The sequence below is a fragment of the Muscardinus avellanarius genome (assembly GCF_963383645.1).
Source record: "Muscardinus avellanarius genome assembly, chromosome: 4".
Classification (NCBI taxonomy): domain Eukaryota; kingdom Metazoa; phylum Chordata; class Mammalia; order Rodentia; family Gliridae; genus Muscardinus; species Muscardinus avellanarius.
This window is the reverse complement of record NC_137789.1, coordinates 17,033,145-17,053,556: the sequence shown is the minus strand read 5'-3', so window position 1 is coordinate 17,053,556 and position 20,412 is coordinate 17,033,145. Positions and strand designations below refer to the sequence as shown.

The 20,412-nt window shown below is 39.7% G+C and overlaps 1 protein-coding gene across 1 annotated transcript in view; it reads right to left on the bottom strand.

Annotated features, from left to right (window-relative positions):
- Nucleotides 1–17,863, bottom strand: part of WASHC5 (WASH complex subunit 5) — a gene marked incomplete at both ends in the record, with an annotated part of 72,753 nt that extends 54,890 nt beyond the window's left edge. The window contains 8 exons of the mRNA XM_080694629.1: nucleotides 887–1,058; nucleotides 2,956–3,069; nucleotides 9,786–9,938; nucleotides 11,996–12,188; nucleotides 14,643–14,743; nucleotides 16,231–16,315; nucleotides 17,052–17,197; nucleotides 17,678–17,863. Of these exons, the coding sequence (XP_080550755.1) occupies nucleotides 887–1,058; nucleotides 2,956–3,069; nucleotides 9,786–9,938; nucleotides 11,996–12,188; nucleotides 14,643–14,743; nucleotides 16,231–16,315; nucleotides 17,052–17,197; nucleotides 17,678–17,863 (1,150 nt within the window). The remainder of the gene's footprint in view (nucleotides 1–886; nucleotides 1,059–2,955; nucleotides 3,070–9,785; nucleotides 9,939–11,995; nucleotides 12,189–14,642; nucleotides 14,744–16,230; nucleotides 16,316–17,051; nucleotides 17,198–17,677) is intronic.
- Between the last annotated feature and the right edge of the window lie 2,549 nt (nucleotides 17,864–20,412).

Below are 20,412 nucleotides of genomic sequence, written 5' to 3'. Positions count from 1 at the left end.
CCCTGTGTGTTTCTCTCTCTGCTCTGGACTCAAGCCATACCCATGGTCCAGATGCCTCACACATGTGGCTCCTACTTACTTCCTTGAACCTTGCGCCAGTTTCTGATGGCTGCTCTAACAACTCACCATGAATTTAATAGATTAAAACAATCAGATGTGTTCTTTTACATTTAAGAGTTGGGAAATTTGAACTAGGGTCCACTGGGCTAAAATAAAGACATCAGCAGGGTCGGGTTTGTCCTGGAAGCGCTAAGGGAAAATCTATTTTCTTGCCCTTTCGGCCTCCAAAAGCTGCCTGTAATCCTTGACTTGTGGGCCCTTCCATCTTTAATACTAGCAATGGCTTGTATGCCTCTGATTCCTACTCTCCTGCCTCCTTCTTATCAATTTAAGGACATCTGTGATTACTCTAGATCTACTGGGATAATCTAGCATAGTCTCTCTACTTTAAGGTTAGCTAATTAGCAGCCTCAATCCTACTTTACTAGGAATATAATATATCTCCAGGTTCCAGGGATTAAGACACCCATTCTGCCTTCCACAGATCTGCAGCCATCTTTCCTCATACATATACATACATCTGAGCTCCCCAATTTCATCAGTGATGAGCTCTTTGAACATAGGAGATAAATGTCCCCATGTTCCCCAGCATTTGCCAGACAGGCAAATATGTGGGCCTAAACATATAGTTATGAGGCTCAAAAAACAGGGAAAAGGTAGGCCACTGACTTACGGAAGTTGACACAAAAAGAACTAGCTTAAGAAAGCAAGCTGATTTTTGCACGAGGGCTCTCTCCCCAAGTAACCACCTTGCACTGTGAAGTAGAGCTGGATTCTGGAAACCTTGGTGGAAGGCAACAGAAATGGCCACCGCTCTGTGCATTACCCGAGTCTGCCGTGTGAAGCATCAGCCACCGGATAGCAACGTTGCAGTCTCTGAGGCAGTTCAGAAGCCTGGGGATGTTGTCCAGGACCATCTCCTCCCGCAAATAGCCTTCCTTCAGGAACTGCTGCACTTGGGCGCACACTCTTTCACTGACCTTCGCACACCTGCTTGCCTTCAGAGATCGAAAACAAAGCAAGACTAGAAGTACCTCTAAAAATGATTTATATTGAAAATGAATCACATTCAATGAAATCCTCTGACAAATAATCTTTTTTTTTTCTTGTAGTACTGGGAATTGAACCTAGGGGGTGTTCTACTTCTAAGCTACACTGCAAGCCCTATTTTATTTTATTTTATTTTATTTTATTTTATTTTATTTTATTTTATAACAAGGTCTTGCCAAGTTGCTGAGGCTGGCCTTGGCCCTATGATCCTCCTGTCAAGGCTCCCAAATACTGGGAATAGAAGTGTGCACCCCCACATGCAGCTTTGTTCTTTCTTTCTAATAGCATTTCTACATGAGATGAATGACATAGCTATACGGCTCAAAAGCAACTGGTTTGGGACATTTTTGAAAAGTGGACTGTACTAGAAATTCTGAGGTAAATCCTAGTTTGGGTGGTGATTAAACATTGTTGAGACTGTAGGTTTGGCTTCTGCATATCGGCTTCTTCAAATGCCAAATGGAGAATGGGAATGGATGGTTTTTCAGATCACTTCTAAACATAGATGGAAAAGACACTTGAAGACAGAAGCCAAGGTGCCTGTTCTTGCTACTATTGTTGAGAAGAGAGGGGGAATACAGCAGACATGTGCAAAAGCTAAGACTTCCACAGACATATGAAGCTTAACAAGAAACACAACTCAATATTAAAACTGAGTTTTCAAACAAACCAGCTTTTTGAAAATTTAGTCATTCTGCTTTGTTCAAGAAAAAATCAAATGTTAAACACCACTAACCTAGTCAAATTAGCTTAAAACTACCAAGAAACTTCTTAAAATGTTACAAAGGATAAAAATAAAATTTTTAAAAGGAGTTATAATAATAATAAAATATTTATGCTCTGATGTCATACTATGGAAGTGCCACTTTCTCTAATACGTTTCTAGGAGATATGCCAACACTGAAATTATTTTGTACATTATTTATAGGATTCGATCTCTTTGAATAAAACATGACAAAGTTTTTGGAGTCAACAGTGTTTTATCCACACTGGAAACTCGAGAACATAGACAGCCAGGCTGGGCATAAGAGTTATTCAGAAATATCACATATGCATCTCAATAAATTACTTTATTTTTATTCCTCTATTTATTCAAATATTACCTTCTGCTTAATGTTCTTATCAAAGAAACAAAATGTAAGCATTTAACTTAATAATAAACATTTTGAGTCTTCATGCTTAAGTAAACTAAATACTACATTAGAATGGTGATTTGAAATCATAGTGACATAATTTATCTACATTCAGCTACCATCATTGGCATTCATCCTACTGATCAAAACATACTAATTCCAGTATACTCTGGAACTAGCTCTATCTATGGGACACGGTCTTTTTTTTGTGTGTGTGTGTGTGGTACTAGGGATGGCACCCAGGGGCTTTCTACCTCTGAGCTGTACTCCCAGACCTATTTTTTTTTTTTTTATATTTTATTTGGAAACAGCGTTTTACTAAGTTGCTGAGAGCCTCACTAAGTAGCTGAGGCTGGCTTCGAACCTGTGCGATCCTCTTATCTCAGCCTCCCAAAGCACAAGGATTACAAGCTGCGCCACCACGCTTGGCTTGGGACATGGTCTTTAAACAGAAGTGAACAAAGTCAATTTGGGCCAGATCTCAAGTGATTTGTTGTTGGGTACTCAGTCTTCCTGAGGAGCAAAATCTACAATTCTATACCACATAGTTAAAAACATAGAATTATCGTTCTTATTCTGATGTACAAATTTTACTTTCCATTAGCCATGTAATAAAATACGTATGTGACCATTCCCCAATCTACTTAGCTCATTTCCTACTGCACAAGCAAGGCTTGCTGTTATTAGGGGATCCTTGCCGATTGGTCCATACCTGTTCTCTGACGTTCGAAAGGTCCAGGGTATTATTTAAAGCAGTTTTTGCGGACTTGTAAGGTTCCCAAGCATCTGCTAGATTAACCGTGATCCCCATGTAAATACTAATTACCTGAAAGAGGAGACATTCATTCAATATTTATCCATACAACTCACTTCAAGGCAAGGCGTTGGGAAAATAAGTTACACAAGATATTGTCCTCTCTTTCCAATTTAAACTCATATCAATGAATTTAGTCCAAGATTTTCCAAATATACAGATGAGGATGCTTCCTTATGAGTATTTTGGAACAAGAGTAATAAAGCGTCTATTCATGGAAAAATAACTGAAATAAAGTTTTCCTTTCAAGCTGCTGCTTGTTAAACTTTTACAGGAAGAAAGAAAAAAAAAGTAAAGCAATAGCTATGATTAGAGCAGAAGTTTCTCTAAATATTTTTATCCTTTATACTCTTAAAAGTTTCTGAGCGGAGGCTGAGACAGGAGGATCACAATTTGTAGCCAGCCTCAGCTACTAAGTGAGGCCCTTTGGGACTCAATGAGACCCTGTTTCAAAATAAAGAATAAAAAAGTAGGGCTGGGGGTGTAGCTTGGAGGTAGAATGCCCTTGGGTTCCACCCCCAATACCAAAAGAAAAAAAGTTACTGAGCACTCTTTAAGAGCTTCCTAAAAAAAAGTATCGACACATATCATATTCCATGTTAAAATTGAGAAATTAAAAAATACTACCAATTTAGTTAAAATAATAACAAACCTATTACATACTAGCATAAATATTATTATTATTATTATTTTGAGGTACTGGGGATGGAACCCAGGAACATTCTACCTCTGAGCTACACCCCTAGCCCTACTTTATATTCCTTACTTTGAAACAGGGTCTCACTGAGTTGCAAAGGGCCTTAACTAAGTAGCTGAGGCTGTCCACAAACCTCAATCCTCCTGTCTCAGCCTCCCAGATGCTGGGATTAAAAGCATGTGCCACCATGCCTGGCTCCCATAAATATTTTTAAATAATAAAAACAAAAATTTTCAAAAACTTGTGAAGAGTGGCATGGCTTTACAACTTTTCAGATCTCTGTAACGTCTGGCTCCATTGAAGACAGCGGGACTTCCACATCAACTGCCTTTGGGCCACTGTGACCCTGTCATGCAGTCTTTGAAAATGCAGTCGTATGTGGGAGAAAATGAGAGAAAGGCAAAGAAGGTTTTGGTGTTATTATCAAAACAGTTTTTTGGCAGGGCGTGGTGGTGCATGCTTGTAATCCCAGCATTTGGGAGGCTGAGACTGGAGGATCAAAGTTTGTGGACAGCCTCAGCTACTTAGTGAGGCCCTCCGCAATTCAGTGAGACCCTGTTTCAAAATAAAGAATAAAAAATTGGGCAGAGGATGTACCTCGGAGGTCAAATGACTCTGGGTTCCATCCCCAGACCTGCAAAAAAAAAAAAAGAAGAAGAAAAAAAAAAAAACAATTTTGATCTAAGTCCTTGAAAGGGTCTTGGGGACCTTTTGGGGCTCCCAGGTTACGGTTTGAGAATCCCTGGGTAGAGAAAAACAGAAAAATAAAGCATTATTTTGTAGTTCTTTACTTACCCACTTCAGGTTGTATAAAACTGGGACTGGGATTACTTACCACTTGAGGGTTTGCTAAAACTTGCCTGTGAAATCTTGTGGTCCTGATGACTATTATTATTATTTTGATAAGAACTAATTGGTGGTGAGATTTGATCACCAATTCTATTGTTTTTAGTGGCTATTGGTCTACTCATGTTTTCTTTTCTTCTTGAATCAAATTTGATAATTTTTATGCTGGGCATGTTGGCACATACTTGTAATCTCAGCACTTGGGAGGCTAAGATAGGAGGATTGCAGGTTCTAGCCCAGCCTCAGCAATTTACTGAGACCCTCAATAACCTAAGGTTGCCGGGCGTGGTGGCGCACGCTTGTAATCCCCGCGCTTGGGAGGCAGAGACAGGAGGATCGCGCAGGTTCGAAGCCCGCCGCGCGCGCTGGCTTAGGAGACCCTGTTTCCAAATAAAAAAAAGTAAAAATAGGTCTGGGAGTGTAGCCCAGAGGTAGAAGGGCTTCCAGTAACCCCAGTGCCACCAAAAAAAAAAAAAAAAAAAAAAAAAATAACCTAAGGTTAACCATGATTCAAAATAAAAAATAAAAAGGGATGGGGGTAGCTGGGCATGGTGGCACACACCTGTGATCCTGGTATTTGGGAAGCTGAGAAAGGAGGATTGCAGGTTTGAGGACAGTCCCAGCAATGAAATGAGACTCTCAGTGATCTAGCAAAACCCTGTTTCAAAACAAGCTCAGAGGTAAAATGTCCCTGGGTTAAATTCTCAGTCTCTCTCCCAGTGTCTCTCTCTCTCTGTGTCTCTCTCCCTCCCCCCCCCCCCACACACACACAAAAAAAAAAAGGCTGGGGGAGTAGCTTAGAAATAAAATGCCCCTGGGTTCAATTTACAAAAAAGTGTATTAACATATAAAAATTGATAATTATTTTACTGGGGAATGAAATTGACCAAATTAAGTTATGAGTATGCACAAAGATGTAACAACAAATCCCAATATTATGTATAATTATAATGTACCTATAGCTGTGCTCGGTGGCACACACTGATAATCTCAGTACTTGGGAGACTGAGACAGGAGGATCGCCAGTTTGCGGCCAGCCTCAGCTATTTAGTGAGGCCCCCTGCGACTTACTGAAACCCTGCTTCAAGATAAAAAATAAAATAGGGCTGGGGGTGTAGCTCACAGGTAGAATGTCCCTGGGTCCAATCTCTAGTACTGCAAAATAAATAAATAAATAAATAAATAAATAACCTATAAAATATTAAAATGGAAGAAAAACTCCATTAAATTTGAAATAAAATATGGTAATTTATTTTTTAACAAAATTATCCATTTTTGCTAAATCTTCAAATGTATTAACAAAAGACTCATGAATTTCTTAAAACTTTTAAACAATCTTTATTGTATCTTAGGCCTCTTTCCTCAAACTTCACATATTAATTTTGCATGTTTGCATTTCCATCAGTTTAGTAAATATCTATTTTATAACTCTTCAAAAAACTAGCTTTTAGAGCTGGGCATGGTGGCGCACGCTTGTAATCCCTGCGCTTGGGAGGCTGAGACAGGAGGATTGCACTGGTTCGAAGCCAGCCTCAGCTACTTAGTGAGGCTTTCAGCAACTTAGCGAGACCCTGTTTCCAAATAAAATATAAAAAAGGTCTGGGAGTATAGCCTGGAGGTAGAAAGCCTCTGGGTTCCACCCCTAGTACCACCTAAAAAAAAAAAAAAAAACCAAAACAACAACAAAAAAAACCTAGCTTTTGGTTGTATTGTCTTTTTTGTTTCCTTTTTCTCTAACTCAATAAATTTCAGATTATATATTTGTTATTGAATTCTTTTCACCCTACTTTTTCCTAACATCTTGAACTTAATGGCCAACTTATTTATTTTTAATCTATCTTGTTTTTAAGTAAATGTATTTAAAGTTATACATTTCCTTTAAGAACAGTTTTGACCATTTCCTCTAAGTTTTATGGTGTAACACTTTGATACTATGCAAGTCTAAGGTTATACTGAACTTCATACATTATCATTTTTAAATATACATGGTAAACATTATGTAGTTTAGGAGGAGCAGATTAAATGTAGAAAGAGGTGTCTTCAAAAATTTCCATGATTATGGTTTGTCAATTTTTCCTAGTGAGTCTATGAGTTTCTGCTTTATATATGTTGAGTATGTTACTAAGCGTATTTAAGTTCATGATTGCTAATTCACCCTGGTGGATTATTCTTTTTAATATTACAAGCCAGGCATGGTTGGCTCACACTTGTAATCACAGTACTTTGAAGGCTGAAACAGGATGCTTACAGGTTTGCAGTCAGTCTCAGCTACTTAGTAAGGCCTCCCCAACTTAGTGAGACCTGGTTTCACAATGAAGAATAAAAAATAGGGCTAGGGGGTGTAGCTCTGAGGTGGAATGTTCCTGGGTTCAATCTTCAGTACCAAAAAATTACAAATAATCCCTTTTATCTCTATTAATGTTTTCTTTAACATTCTCTATTGTATGGTATTTTCTCACTAGTTTAACTGGTGTATCTTTTTTGTTAGGCCATTCATGCCAAGTGTTTGTGGTATAGTGTTTTTGTAGGTGTATATGTATGTTTGCTTGCTTGTGTGTGTGTGTTACTGGGGATTGAACCCAGGGGCATTCTACCTCCAAACTACACCCCCAGCCCTTTTTTCATTTTTTGTTTGAAATAGTGTCTTGTTTGGTTACTGAGAGTCTTGTTAAATTGCCAAGGCTGGCCTCGAACCTGTGACTCTCCTGTCTCAGCCTCCCAAGTACTGAGATTACAGGCATGTGAGACCATGCCTTACTTAGGTGTGTATCTTATTGGTGTTGTGTAACTGGATTTTAACCTTCCTTAGTACTACATATGCTCATCATTATAATATTTACAGTCAAAATTTCTTTATTAAGGTTAGGAACACGAAGTAAGATATAAGAGTTTTCCTCTTGACAGCTCAGCTCGGAGCTCATGAGTATGACTCATAGAGGGACAGGAACCATCACCTCCTGATTGTCGGCTGCTCCTCTCATGCTGCCATTCAACTTCAGGTCTCTCATTCAGTAGCTGTAATTTGTAGTAAGAAGTAGAACAAGCAAGGCGTGGTGGCGCATGCTTGTAATCCCCGTGCTTGGGAGGCTGAGACAGGAGGATGTCACAGGTTCGAAGCCAGCCTCAGCTACTTAGTGAGGCTCTCAGCAACTTAGTGAGACCCTGTTTCCAAATAAAATATAAAATAGGTCTGGAAGTACAGCCTGGAGGTAGAAAAGTCCCTGGGTTCCATCCCCAGTACCACCAAAAAAAAAAAAAAAAAAAAGGTAGAACAATCTACTACCTGAGAATATGATCTAATTCGCTGCAGTTTGATAAAACTGCTTTTTGTAGCGAAACTATTTTATATGCATTAGGTATGGTATGTCAATTTTATTTCTTTAAGAATCAATATTTTTGCCAGGCATGGTGGTGCATGCCTGTAATCCCAGTACTTGGGAGGCTTAGACAGGAGGATCACAGGTTTGAGGAAACCGCAGCAAGTAGTCAGACTCTCTTCAGCCTAGCGAGACCCTGTTTTACAATAAAAATAATGAAAATAGGGCTGCGTTATAGTTCAGAGGTAGACTGTCCCTGGGTTCAATCCACAGTATCACATACACACCAAAGAATCATGTGAAAGGATGTTTAAAAGTTACAAGCACATCCCTGCAGTAATGTAAACCTTAACTCATCCATCACAGTCATCTTATGGTTAAAACTTACTATAAAAATTGCAATTCCTATGCACAAAATGACAAGTTAGATGAATTTGGCTTATTTTCATAAAATAGAAAAGTATTGGAATGAACCTTCCGTATGATCCAGCAATACCACTTCTGGGTATCTACCCAAAGGAATGGAAACCAAACTACCAAACTAATGCGTGCGTATTTATGTTCAGAGTCCCACAGTTCACAACTGTCAAACTACGAAACCAGCCAAGATGTCCATCAACAGGTGAATGGATTACAAAACTATGGGATATGTACACAATGGAATTTTACTCAGCCACAAAGAGGAACAAAATTATGTCATTTGTGGGGAAATGGATGGAACTGGAAAAGACTATACTAAGATTAGTCAGTCACAAAAAGTAAAAAATTGGATACTCTCCCTAATATGTGGAAGCTAGGGGAAAAAAGGGCCATAGGAGAAACTCTAGATGAAAAAGGAGAAACTGCAGATGAGCAAATAAGGCCACCTAACTAACTGGGATGGGAGGAGGGAAGAGAAAATTTCCCATACATCGTGTACATTCACAAACATCAAAGTCAATCGCTAAGTCAGACATGAGGAGGGAGGAAGGAGGGAATGGGTGGGAATCGGGGAAGGGCTAAATGAGTGATGTGTACACATATGCCTCTACCATCTTGTACTCCATTAAAGATATATGACTATAATGCACCAATAGAAAAAAGTATTTAAAAATCTTTATGTAACTTAGCTGCATTCTCAGTAACTAAAACAAGACTTTTTTTTTTTTTTTTTTTTTGTGGGTCTGGGGATGGAACCCACGGGCATTCAATCTCTGAGCTACAGCCCCTGCCCTATTTTTTATTCTTTATTTTGAAACCGAGTCTCACTGAGTTGCAGAGGGCCTCACTAAGTAGCTGAGGCTGTCTGTGAACCGCAATCCTCCAGTCTCAGCCTCCCGAATGCTGGGATTACAAGCGTGCACCACCACACCCGGCTTACAAGACACACACACACACACACACACACATACACACACACACACACACACACACACACATTTTTTTGGTGGTACTGGAGTTCCTGGAAACCTTCTACTTCCAGACTACACTCCCTGACCTATTTTTATACTTTTTTTAATTTGGAAATAGGGTCTCTTAAGCCAGCGCGGCTGGCTTCGAACCTGCGCAATCCTCCTGTCTCCACCTCCCAAGCGCGGGGATTACAAGCGTGCACCACCACGCCCAGCTACAAGACATATTTTTAACAAATCATTTAACCTTGAGAATATCCATTAAAGAAAATACTACTGGGCTTGTTAGGAAATTTTATTGACTGATTAAGCCCTTGCATGTGACAATTTATAGAATTCTCAACACACTTAATTCTGCCCAAGTGATTTTATGCACCATTATTTATGACATTATGACCTCTGAATTTAGGGCCTAAAGATTATAAAGTTGGTTCTATAATCAATTTGCTACAGAGAAAAAAAATGAGTAATACTTGCCCAGTTATCTGGAAAGTACTTATCCACTATCTCTCTCATTTTTGCTTGATGGGTATGAAGAATGGAAGGCTCAAAGTAGAGGATCACGTACAACATGGCGGCTTGATTGGCCAGGGCAGTGCTGCGATGTTCTGGCAAAGGGTATGCCGAGACCTGCAATACCCCAAAGAGGGACCAGTTGGCAGCATCTGAATGCACCTGTACTTGCCTTAAGTGATCTCTTCTAGGACATACCAGTTTCCCCAAAGCCCATCACCTTTAATAACTGGGATGCTAGAAGCAATTCTCAGGGTGTGCTTGGTAGCCAGGGTCTTCCTTCCCATCTCCACCCCCACAATATCCTTTCTTCCTTTCAGTCTTTGACTGTTGCAATTCTGTGTCTTTTCCTTAAAAGAAAGAAACAGGTCCTAACCTGGCCTCTCTGGGTAGCTGTCCACTTCTGTGTCTTTCCAGTCACAGACAGCCCCCGAGGCCAGACACTCTCTGCTCACTGTTGCTGTGCTATCACTCCCTGTTTGCTCAGCAACTCTTGAACCTTGACCACAACCATCATCCCAATGGAATTTCCTAACCCAGTTCACATGCTGCTTTTTAGAGCTCTCATTTCACTTCTAGCAGGGATGAAATTCTCCCTTGGTTTCCCAGATACCATTTTTTTCTTCTCAGTATGCTTTGCTGAGTTGTTTTGCTCCTTGCCTTTTAAATACTGAGGATCCTCGAATGCTTTAGGAATCTTTGTTGCTACAGAGCACCTACCTTCTTGAGCTACCAGAAGCAGAGAGGCGAGAACTTATTACAAGGACAGACACAGCGACACGGCATGGTTCCTGCAGAAAGACTCTGCAGGGACCACAGGAAGGGCCTGTGGCTGTGAATCAGGGTGTCTTCGCTCTTTCTCCCCTTGATGGGTCTACTTGCTCTCTCCACAGTTTATGTATCTGGCTGGATGAGGCTGCCCTCCCTCCCACGATTCAAGTTTCACACACTGTGGGTAAATCCATACTCAGCAACTGTTTTCCACGCCTCGTTCCAAATTACCTGGAGATGGAGAATCTAATCCATTCAGGGATAGGGAGGTGGAGGGCAAAGTGTGGAATGACACGGAACACCGCAGTTTAACCCCTGTGTTAATGAGGGTTGCCGGGAAGGAGAAAAATGAGATACATTGCCTTAAGACACAAGCAAAACAGACTGAGTGAGAAGAGGCAGAATGGAGGACTGAGACATGGTAAGGACGGCAGAGTGCAAACAGCGCACTGGCAGGACTGAATTTAAACCACGATTCTGCTACCAGTTGTGTGCCCTCGTGATGATTACTTAAGCTTATTTTTCTCAACAGTGACATGGGGATAATGCCATCAACTGTGTAAGATTATTGTGAGGAACAGAGAAAATGGTATATAGACAAACATTCTATGATGCCGGTTTAGACTGAATTCTCAATGAATAACAAAGTTATTATGAAAACCCGGCATCTGCAAGTAGCTTTTAACTTTGAATTGTCTTCAAATGAACAGGCTGCCTAAAGAACTGTACAGAGGAGGTTTGTTCTGTGAGAGATGATATCCAGAGTTATCATTGGTCCAGATGTGTTCTCTTCCAGTAATAAAAATATGTAATACATAAAATGGTGCTTTCTTTAGAAGAGAGAAGGCAAATGGTAACTTTCTTTGGTATTCTTTTAAGCAAGTGAATGCTACACACCCTGGGAAGGGCAGAGGGAGAACTTTTGAACACTGCAGGGTCTTTGCGACCCTGCTGAGGCTGCAGTCTGGCCTGACGCCCTCTGCTTCTCCAGTGGCCCCTGGAGCTTGCCTGCGGTCACATTCAGCTTGCATCACTGTAACCCTTCAGTTAGGTGTCTTCTACCCCAGCCTACAAGCTAATTATGGGCTGGGACCATGGCTCCCTTCTTCAGCAATAGCACAGGAATGGCACAGAACACATCCTCAATGTTTCCTGAATGGATGATTAAAAAAATGAGTCTTCTTTCCAATTACTTGTATCCCATCTTCTCTCTAAAATAGCTGATTCTGCTGAAATTACTCTCTCTCCTTCCTCTATTCTGTTTCTATTATAGCTCAAATGGTTTTAAAAAATCATTTCTAGCTGTGATTTACTATTGCAGATGAGAAAGGAAAAGGAATAAGTGAAGAAGCAGCAGATTCAGTCTTTCAAACTATTAAGATCCTACTAGAGTTAGTTCCTACCTGGTTGTAAATATCATCAGATCTCAGTCGGCCAATGACCATGCTGATGAAGGTCTCGTTGATAGGCACTCTCTGGAAATAGCTCTCGGGATAGTTGGGCGGCCTTTTGGCTCCTGGTTGGCTGGAATAACCTGTACTTCTCAGCAGCTTACAGATGTCATCCATATTTGAGTCAGCAGAAGACCGAGCAGCACTGAACACATTCACAATGGGAAATAAAGGACAACACAAACCGCACACATTAGAAACTCCAAAGTCCAGCCAAGTGGGGAACTGCATTTAGACATGCCCACAAGTCCCTTCATAACCTCAATATTAAAAATTCCAGTTTGTTGCTGGGCGTGGTAGTGCACGCTTGTAATCCCAGCATTTGGAAGGCTGAGACAGGAGGACTGTACAGGTTCAAAGCCAGCCTCAGCTACTTAGTGAGGCTCTCAACAACTTGGTGAGATCCTGTTTTAAAATAAAGAATAAAAAATAGGGCTGGAGGTATTGCTCGAAGGTAGAATGCCCCTGGGTTCCATCCCTAGAACCAAAAAAAAAAAAAAAAAAAAAATTCTAGTGTTCAAAAGCTTCTTTATGCTGGGTTTGGTGGCACACGCTTGTAATCCCCGCACTTGGGAGGCGGAGACAGGAGGATCACGCAGGTTCGAAGCCAGCCGGGCTGGTTTAAGAGACCCTGTTTCCAAATAAAAAAAAAATATAAAATAGGTCTGGGAGTGTAGCCCTAAGGTAGAAGGGCTTCCAGGAACCCAGTACCCCCCCACACACAAAAGCTTCTTTATATGATGGATATTAGTTCTATGTAAAGGTCCACAATTCATTTCCAAAATCCTTGGGGCTGGATTTGTTTCAGAATATCGCATTTTTCAAATATATAAAAAAGCAATATGATATTTAGGTAATATACGATATAGTACCCCAGCAGGGTATAAGTTGGCATCCCATGATCAATATACAGTGATAATTATGGGGCAGAATTTATGAATAGTCATAACAGTCAGGTAAGTGAATACTGTAGATAACCTCACATCTGTTCTGGGTAGATTGTGACTTCAAATAATTTCAGGTTAGATCAGGTTTGAGTTACTATGTCTGTCTATACATTCATATATATTTTTTTTCAGAATTTTGCTTTTCAGAATTATAAACCGTGAAACAGTAAACACCTGACACATTAAAAACATTTTAAAATTAATGTAAACTTAAAATGGTATTCATACTAACTGGTTTTCTTTGCAAGCTGCTCCTCCTGTGGAGATCTAATTTAAAAAGTCCTGTGACTTTTCAGGGTCTGAAAGAAATGAACTAGACTTGGAGGACCTTACACTTGGGACGAGAATCCCTTTTGCCACGACACTGACTTGCAATTGCTTTCCGTGACTTCGATAATAGATGCTTACATTCTCATCAGTCAACTGTTGTGCCCAAAGGGACAGAGCCAGCCTTTTCAAAGCTGGGCTTGAGAAACGAACATTTTCTTTCTTCTTCTTTACATTAGTAATTGCTTGTTTTCTGGCTACTTTCAGAAATATAGGCCAGGTCATCTGAGTTTCATATTTTTAAAGCCATAAATGTTAAAACAGTTCATGGCTAAGCTGATGTGAGTAAGTGAAACACACTGGTAGATGCTACTTTCATCTACCAACAGAGCTGGAAGGAAGCAGGCTAGCTGAGGAGCCTAAGATCAATTTACAGCTGAGGAGACGGTGCGGCTGAAAATACAATGTGCTCAAATAATCCTCCGTCTGTCCTTCCTCTCCTGCCCCCTTTTGTTGTCCTAATTTCTAAGTTTGAAAATGTTCATTCCACTCATATCTTCAGCTCAAGTTCCTAATGACTCCTGCTTATTGATTGTTTTTTCCTTGAATCTATTTCTGACATTGACCTTGTATCTAGTTTGACTCATTCATTCAACCAATTAAAAACATGCATGCTAGACAATGAAATTAAAAGGTTGGTAGGGTGGCTCCTGCTTTCAGGATGTGACTTCCTGAGGACTCACAGCTCTGTACAGACATGCACAGTACAAGATTCTGGACTGTATTATTGTTTTGTTTTTGTGTCTATGTATATATGGGTGAGAATTTACTTTCAACTTGAATCTTCAATGATAACTTTTACAAGTTGGTGAACTGACAATGATAACAGAAAACTTATTAGTTTATGTCTGCCAGAGAGACATATTGGAAAACTTAAAAAACAAAAAGAACATTCAACAGACTTCCAAAACTCTTTAAAACTTATCCTCAAAGTATAAAAAATTCAGAATTCAGAGTTGCTTTTTTTCTTTTAACTGAAATCATGAACAGGATAACCTCTGTATCTCTACTAATATAAACCAGAGTACTTTATATATATTTCTATGGTATATAAAATTTTTTTTTTATGCGGGTCTGGGGATGAAACCCAGGGGCATTTGACCTCTGAGCTAAACCCCCTGTCCTGTTTTTTATTCTTTATTTTGAAAACAGGTCTCACTGGTATATAATTTATAATGATAAAATGAGATACAAAATAGTTGCTCTATGTTCAGAAGAGACAAATCTCATGCTTTTGCACCCTGCCTCACATTGCTGCTGTTCTCATAGCAGTCCAGGAACATGCACTGCATTTCATCCAGAGCGCAGGCCTCGCCCACAGATACCTGTATCGATAGTAAGAGACCAGCATTCTCTCTCTGACTTCTCCTTCAATCTTTTGGTCAATGACCAGCAGCATAACTCCATATAAGTAGAGTGCTTCACACTACAAACAGAAAGGACAACAGTTGCACTCACAGGCATATCCATATCTATGGGGCAAAGTTGACAATGGGTAAAAAGATCACTTTGGAGCCAGGCTTGGTGGCGCACGCTTGTAATCCTAGCATTCGGGAGGCTGAGACAGGAGAATCAAAGTTCACGGACAGCCTCAGCTACTACTTAAGGAGGTCCTTTGCAACTCAGTGAGACCCTATTTCAAAATAAAAAATAGGGCTGGGGGTGTAGTTCAGAGGTAGAATGCCCCTGGGTTCCATCCCCAGTACCTCAAAAAAAAAAAAACAACTTTGGTCAAACTCCTTTTTAAGGCTTTATATTTCAAGGCAAATGAAGGATTTCTGTAAAGGCTTCTCAACATCTGTGCGGAATGGGCTTCAAAGATTTAATCAAAAAATAATTTTAATTCATAGTGATTATCTTTCGGTTGCCCTGTTTTGGGCATTTTACTTGGGATACAAAAATAGAATCCCAATATTATGAATACCTCGTCATCGTTCATTCACATATTCACTAGAGTTACTAAATGGTCATATGTACCAGGTGCCAGGCTAGACATATGAGCTGCAAAAAGTAATTAAGAACTATTTTTTTTTTTGCATTGGCGATTGAATTCAGGGATATTCTACCTCCAAACTACATCCCCAGTCACTTATTATTACAATTATTATCTTTGTTATTATTTATTTATTTATTTAGAAACAGGGTCTCACTAAATTGCTGAGACTAGCCTTGAACCTGTGATCTTCCTCCTGTCTCAGCATTCCAAGTACTAGGATTACAGGAGTGTGTCACCATGCCTAGATAAGAATATCAGATACGGACTACTAGTTAGACGATAGTTATCAGCTTATTTTTTTCTAATTTTTTTTTTTTTTTTTTTTTTGGTGGTACTGGGGTTCCTGGAAGCCCTTCTACCTCGGGGCTACACTCCCAGACCTATTTTTACATTTTCATTTTGGAAACAGGGTCTCCTAAGCCAGCGCGCGGCTGGCTTCCAACCTGCGCGATCCTCCTGTCTCCGCCTCCCAAGCGCGGGGATTACAAGTGTGCGCCACCACGCCCGGCATTTTTTTCTAATTTTTGTTGTTGTTGTTGTTTTTGGTGTGTGAGTGTGTGTGTGTGTGTGTGTGTGTGTGTGTGTGTGTTACTAGGGATTGAATCTAAGGGCATTCTATCTCTGAATCCAGCCCCATTTCTTTTTTTGTTTTTTAAATTTTGAAACAGGGTCTCACTGAGTTGTGGAGGGCATTGCTAAATTACTGAGGCTGGCCACAAACCTGTGATAGTCCCTTCTCAACTTCTCAAGTACTGGGATTACAGACATGTGCCACGGCACCCAGCTAGCTTATTTTCTTATTTAAGGAATGGTATTCTTTCCTCTTTTTAAATTTGTACCTTTCAGGGGGGTGGGGGGGAAGTGCTGCTAAGTTTCATATTCTTGAATTTTTATTTTATGTGGTCACTATTACTTACTAGAAGTTGTTTTCCATCTTCATTGAGAAGCACAGTTTCTAAGGTTTGCTGAATATAAACACCTTCATTGAGATCATCTAGATATCTAGAAATAAACCCCAGCGCAAGTTATTTCTGTTTAAGAGAAACTTTAATATTTTTTAAGAAGGAAAGATTTTTAAGAGACAAGACAGGACATCAGGCATTTTGGCTTGACTTGTGTGTGGTCCTTCATGCTCTTAAGAATCTTAGCACCTTATGAGCGGTAAGTCATATGACTTAGGGCCACAGATTTATACTTAGGGCTGTGCCCAGAAAAGGGAATATTTCTTGGTTCTAATTTATTAATTATAGCTAACTTAGGAGTAATGGCATAAGAACATGGAATAGCAACTTGAAAATAAATAAATAATAAAATCTTAAAAACTATACCTGAGACAAAAAGGTGATTTATAAAATAAGTTTCTTAGTTTTCACTTCTCATATGTAATATGCTAGAATATGATTCCATACTACACAGGTGACTTGGTATAACTACATTTATTAAGATAATTCACAAGAGGAAATTACAGTAAAACCCACTTCCTGCTGGGCATTGGGGAGAGGAGAAAGCAGGCCAATGAGTGGGAAGGCTGAGGGAGGAACCAGGGCCTGGCACGTGGCTACAGGGGACCTCGAATAGTTTTAGGTCCTTCCGGTGCCCCAGGAAGGAAAAGACAATTATATATGACATAAACTGGGAAATTTTGTAGTAACTCAGAAAAGTGTGTGTGTTCTACTGGGTCCCTTCTCCATCTCCACTATTTATTAGCAGAATTACCTTTTACTAAATTAATCAATACCTGTTTAAGTCTACAATATATTTATGAACACTTTGAAATGCTAAATAAAATCTGGTCACAATTTCTATGTTGTTTTCCCGAAATTCTTCATCTAAATCCTGTAGCTCTGGCTTAGCTTCCAGTTTGCTTTCCCATAACTCTGGACCCTAAGAGAAAACAAAAACAAAAAACAAAAAACACATGTATGTGAAATGTCAGTAAAAGCACATTTGTTGGGAACAGCTTCTAAATAGTCTTTAAAATTTTTCATTCTTATCTTCCTACATATCAAAATTTAAAGCAGAGCAACAGAAAATAATGAAGATAGCTAAGCCTAAATATCAATTCCATTTGAGAGAAATGAACTTGAATTGCAACCAAGATTAGCATGCTTTTAAGAGCAGGATACTTCCAGGTCAAATACATTATGCCAGCTGCCTTTAAAAAAATTGATTACATTATGTTAGGGTTTTCATATAATACCTTTAATTTATTTTCAAGATAGGAGCTGATATTAAATTTACTTCAAAAACTTTCTTCTTCAACTTTCTCCATAATTATTTGACCTCTTAGAGAATCATGGTTTCCAGGGAAAATATACTTTTGTCAAAAATCGAACAATTACGAATGCTATAGAGGAAGAGTACCTTAAAATAGCTGAAATCAAATATAATGTCTCCATATTTCTGTTGGTCAGCTCGGTCTTTTAGCCTGAACACAGCAGGAATAAACTCAGAGAGCCTAAGCACTTCAGCAATGATGGCGTTGCCACAGGAAACAAGCCTCAGGATGGCTTGGCCACACAGGTTGTTCTCGGCCAGGAAGTCCAGCATCGTGAGGATGATCAACTAGTCCACCCCGGGCAGTGGGAATGGCTTCAGAGCCGCGGTCTGTAGATCACTGATGAAACCAGGTTTGCAGACTGACTGGCTGCTCCATTAAAGAAACTGTATAATACAAACAGAACATGTAAATCTCCATTTTGATAAGAAACATGCATATAAGCCTTTCAAACACATACGTACTGTTTTTCTACTGGGTTTGCTAAAAAATATAATAATGAGTTCTGAAGTGGAAGGAAGGGCATTTTATTCACCATTCTTCACATTTTCCATGTACAGTGATTTTGCTTGATTAACAATCTTGGCCTCTTCCTTAGCTATTTATTTACTTCTCAAGAGAAAAAAAATAGGAGCTAGATAATTGCTGAGTGAGAGAGGAAGAACCATTGGGCATGTGTGGCTCCAGTGTACCCTAATTGCCTAAGCTGTCCCCTATAGTTTGATATTTTAGCAAAGAACTACAAACAATATAAATGGGTCAGAGACACATCCCTGTACATAATTTTTTGAGGCATTTGCTCAGTGGAATTACAGGGTTAAGGTATAAACAGGTCCAAGATTCCTTTTAAAATTACAGGTGCCAAGTTCTACAAAATTCTGTGGCAATGATTTATAAACACTAAGTCAAACTGGTCCAAAAGTCTCAAATAATTCAGGACCTAGGTGTCTAGGACTGTTAGCAGAATTGATTAGTCATTTCTTTTGTATTTCAATGTACTATCTCAGGGATGGTTAGATCACCTGCATACTATTTCAGTCACCATTAATAAATTCTGAAAGTTCTTGAAGGCAAACATTAATATTTAACCAACTATGGGCTGAGTACCTGTTTTTCATGCTGGAGATGAAGATATTTAAGCAATCCTTCTTCTAGTGCAGTGGTTGTCAAGTACAGCTGCATACCAGAAACACCTAGATTCTTAAGTGTTCCTGCTAAGTAGGTTATAGGTTGTCGTAAGAAGCTATTTTGAAGAAGCTTCCCAGACACTTCCTAGAGAAAGCCAGATTCATTAAAAGAGTGAAGAAGACGGCCAAGACCAGTGTTTCCCCACCAAGCTCTGCTGCCATCCTGTTTCTGTGCTGAAGGTGGCCAACCATGGACCGAACTGCTGAAACTATAAGCCCAAATAAACTCTTCATCCTCAACAATGTTCTTGCCAGATATTTTGGTCATGGCAACAAACAAGTGACTAACATGGAAATCCAGAAGCTATAAAAAGGCATGTTTTAGTATATAATACTTAAATTTTTTCCTTGGCATGTGATTTGGAAGGTAGAGTTGAAATGCAGAAGGCAGACAGAGATTGGCTCGTCAAATATGCAAAGGGATCTCACAGCTGACAAGGAACAAATTAAAAGCCCAACTGAAAAATGGGCAAGAATACAAAGGGGGTAATTCAGGAGGAGTAATCCACAGGACAAACAACTGTATGAGAAGCTCTTTAACTCACTAGCAGCAAAGGAACCATAGATTAAAGCAAATATACCAAAATATTCTACTTACATTAGGCTGGCACCCGTTAAAAACATATTTCTCTAGGTAAGGATTAGAGATGTACATTACTGACGAAATGTGAGTTGTTGGTCTTTTTATAAAATGGACCAAAACACTTACTGAAATTAAAAATATATTCTGTCTAATTCAGCACTCTTGTGCTTAGGATTCCATCCCCTGGAAAAACAAGCAGCAACATATTGGGATATAGGTTCAAGGCTATTTCCTGAAGCAACACAAACATCTGGGGACCAAGTAAATGCCCACCAGTAAGGTATTTTAAGTGGCCATGAACAGGAATGAATTAGAGCTTTATTTGTTGACCTGGAGGATTTGTGAGAGCTATTTATTGAATGGAAAAATTAAGATGCAGAAGCATATGAGTAGGATGTTCCCATTTTGTAAAACAAAGAAAGGTAAAAGAAACTTACATGTGCCCATGCAAACAGAGAAAAACATAAAAGGAGGGCGGCTTGATGGAGGAGGAGCAGGGAGAGAAGGGGAGGCAGCAGCAAAGTAAAAAGAAAAGAAGAAAAGCCTTCGCTGGGGAAAAACAAGAGCAACCAGCCAATGAGCCAAACAACCAACAGAAAGCCATTATTGTTGTGAAACTGTTGGTGTACACAGCAAGATCTCAGCACTGCCCGAGTTGTCTCTGCTAAGCATCTACATCACAGAGACAAATGAACGCACTGCCCCATGACACAGCCCTGTGCCCTCTTCCTAGAGTCCCCCCATGGCCAGTGCAGAGATATGGGGGTGGAAGAGATGGCGGAGGGAAGTGCCGGAGCCAGCCAGCAAAGGTACGGGTTCCGAAGAGGGCGTGAGGATGAAGAATTAACTCTAAGAATTTGATTCCAAGAATTTTTTTTTAATTCTAACATGAGGGGCAGCCAGCCTACTATCTCTACTGGCTGACCCCTGCTCCTGGGTCAATATCTTTACTGGTCGACCCCTACTCCTGGGTCAGTATTCTCTATTGGGCCAACTATGGGTTTATTTCTCTAGAGGTATTTGTACAGTTACAGGTCAATCAATAACCTTG